General features: G+C 36.7%; 1 protein-coding gene across 1 annotated transcript in view; it reads right to left on the bottom strand.

The window, feature by feature from the left end:
* Positions 1-367: 367 nt before the first annotated feature.
* The window catches only part of LOC101849007 (solute carrier family 22 member 16-like), a 34,583-nt gene continuing 31,565 nt past the window's right edge, over positions 368-3,385 (bottom strand). Inside the window, exons 9-10 of the mRNA XM_005109339.1 lie at positions 1,778-1,924; positions 368-461 (exon numbers count right to left, since the gene is read on the bottom strand). Coding sequence (XP_005109396.1) covers positions 368-461; positions 1,778-1,924 — 241 coding nt within the window. The remainder of the gene's footprint in view (positions 462-1,777; positions 1,925-3,385) is intronic.

The following is a 3,385-nucleotide window of genomic DNA, read 5'->3' on the forward strand; positions in this document are numbered from 1 at the left end:
TGAGGTCGTAAGTATACTTATACAAAATTGTTAAGATGGAAGCATTTTGATAGATAATGGTAAAAATGACCTTATATACCTTTCTTTGTTACAGATCAGAGGCCTGGGTCTTTTACTTCTGACTAATGTTTTTATTTGATGGAACAAGGGATGTTTGTTGTCTGAAAAGATGGAATTAATTTAGAAGTAGGGGTCGACAAACGCAACTTACTTGTCAAGTAATTAATAAAGATGGATGAAGGCGACGTAATAGTTATTATTGTTTAGTTTTTGCTTATTTGCCTGTTTGTTTGTTTGTTTGTTTGCTTGTTTATTTTATTTGCTTGTTTGTTATTTGTTTTGTTTCTTGTTTGATTTTTTTCTTCTTTTATTTCTTAGGGCCCCCGAGAAAAGGAATGAAGAGACAACCACAACCGCCAATGTCTGTCACAGGTCTGGCATTTGATGATGACGATATAATCCTGAGATGACACATGGGCATGAAAGATAATTGAACGGAGTGAAGGGGCGTATTTGTGGGTGTTTTGTGGGTGCTCAGGTATGGGTTGTGCCTTCTGTGATACCACACATCTATTGCCCTTATTTTTCCACCTTGTTATGTTTCTTTGTTACTCTCTAGTAGCACTTCTAATCACCGGCACTTAAGTGGCCTTATTCTGTTGTTGTAACGGAAAACTCTTAGTAGAGCTAAACTTAGGGAGCATATTCACAGCACGTAACGTAGAACATAAATATCATCCTTTCAGCGTGAAGATTGAGCCCATTTTTCCCGGGACAGATATTTAAACATTTACACCTCTGACACTTTTAGAATCGATAATATGTCATTTTTCTAATACTTTACTCACGATCTTAAAGAGATAGGAAGAAAAAGAAGTACAAATGTACAAAGACACCTGCAAAAACAGTTTATCAAAGTTTGGAGTACATGTAAGCATCTGGGGGAAAATAGCTGAGGACATGAAAACTTGGATGAAATTAATACAAAGAAAATCATTGTCCCCAAACAGAGGCCTCATAAACAACCAAGCTGAGAAGCGCCAACGACAAAAGGAAAACAGCGGAAAAACGAAGCTTCGATCCACAGCAACGACAAGCAAGCACCCGGACAACATCTGCGCTTCAAACATAGGAAGAAATAGCCTTGAACGAAGCTGTATGAAGACAACCTTGAGACCATCTTAAGCTGATTTGAACGTCGTATGAACTAAAAGAACTATAGAGGGACGATCTTAAAGAGCTATACATGTGACAGTTTTGCCTGAGAGGTAGACACATAGGAAGTACATTGCCCAAGTACTTTACCCCATGACTTCAGATCTTGATGCCATTGACATCCTCCAAAGGAGGAAGACCTCTCAGAACTTTTGAAGTCAAGAAAGATAATATTAGGATTTTTCTTACTATTCCAATTTCTTACGGTAGGGAGATTTTGAATTTTGACATGTGCTCGGGGGCAGACAAACGATATACTCGTGTACTATTTTCAAAACCCCAGAGATATTCTTCAACGTGCGCAACGTGCACACGGGATTTTCGAGATGCTTTATTGTCTTCATCCATGAACACAAGGCGCTGTGTGGGGTTAATTAATAGCCTACATATTTCCCTCATAGAACTAAGTGAGGAGCAAACCGTAGGAATACCACATTAATTCACCGCCATGTTTTTTAAACGGTGTTATATCCTGCTTATGTTAATGTGTGTCCTAATGCCCCCAGCAAGAACATTTGATATTTAGAAAGTGGGCTTTTATGGTCCAGCTATTAGCGTCAACCTGGGCTGCATTGCTGCAGAAAAACCCGAGATACTCGATGGAAACTTAAATGTTTTCCTCGGTCGGGACTTAAACTCGGGTATCCTGCGTGCGACAGCAAATCCCCTGACAACAGCTACAGCACAGACTCCGGCGGTGAAGAATCCACTGCACAGAAACAAACAAAAAATAAAACACCTACACATCAACGATGGGTTTGTACATCTAACAATTTAAATAGCACTTTTTTTTTTACTGTCATATACATAAAGGATGCGTGATCTGAATAATTAACTTCTAGTAGTCGGTCCTAATACAATTATCAAATTGCTGACTATCTCAGTTCCAAAAATGTGTCTCATTTTCCTTTATCATTTTATTTTTTTAACCTCATTTTCAAAATTCGAACGTAAACATGTTTCTGGTATCATTGCTCATTTCAATTACCTTAGTTTTAATATGATGCTTAAGGCATTTGCAACACGTGACAAGTTTGTTATATTATAGGTGTCGGAGATCTTAACAGATACAACCAAAAACAAAAACAAACAACCAACATGTAATGAGAAAAAGAATGAGAGATAATGACGATAAATAATATTCGATAGGAAAGGGTGAGCATACCACACCAGAACACTCGCCAACCACCCTCACAATAATTGCTCTCTACAATTTCAAGTTGATGGGAAATAGCCGAAAAATGCGGCCAGCTTATAAAAGAGAATATTCTGAAACATTATGTTTTGTAAATGGTTTTCGAAAAAAAAAAAATCAACAAGTCACAAACTGTGATACGTGATTTTCAAATTGCTTTTAAGGTATATCAAGTACACAGTTTACGACATATTCCTTGCGTGATAGTTCTTGTTCGCCGTTTTTATTTCTAGCATACATGCAAATTTTGTTTTTACGAAATATCGTTACTATTCCACTTGTGTATTGTGGGTTGTCGTTTTGTTTTGTTTTGTTTTGTGTACTGTCTTTTAAGGGGCGGGGGTGTTTGTCTTTTGTTTGATTGTTTGTTTTGTTGGGGTTTTTTGGGGGGAGGGGTGGGAGGGGGGCTTTCTGTTTACCAACAAGCATTCTTACTTTTCCTGTTATCAGGCAAATGTTTAGATGCAACAGAAAACAGCAAAATTCGTTCCATGCTATCTGCAGAAATAGAGCATGATGGAATAACATTTATTTCTAAAAACTGTCTCCCTGACTAAAAATTTTTAAAAATAACAATATTATTTTTTAAAATACAGCAAATCAACTTAGAATGAGTTTGTGGATAAAGATTTTTTCTCAAAGAACTTTTTTACGTTAAAGATGGGAGACTTGTACAATGTTCCAAATACTAGTACCTTTTTTCAGGGCGGGGTAGAATGAGGTGCTTGTCATTGTTGGGGCATGTAGAGTTATTGATATCTGTTAAGGGTGGTTCACTTGTCCACACTTGTTGGAAAAATACCCATTAATCTTTAAAAGAAGTTGAGACATTTACAATTTAAGTCTGCTGGGATACCCTGCTTTTTTAGAATAAACGTTAGTCCATCATGCTCTGTCTATTTCGACAATGCTATTGCTTTTGCTTTTCGGTTATATTGTGTAATAATAATAATGATAATAATAATTATTATTATT

This window comes from Aplysia californica, unplaced genomic scaffold (genome assembly GCF_000002075.1).
Source record: "Aplysia californica isolate F4 #8 unplaced genomic scaffold, AplCal3.0 scaffold00768, whole genome shotgun sequence".
Lineage (NCBI taxonomy): Eukaryota > Metazoa > Mollusca > Gastropoda > Aplysiida > Aplysiidae > Aplysia > Aplysia californica.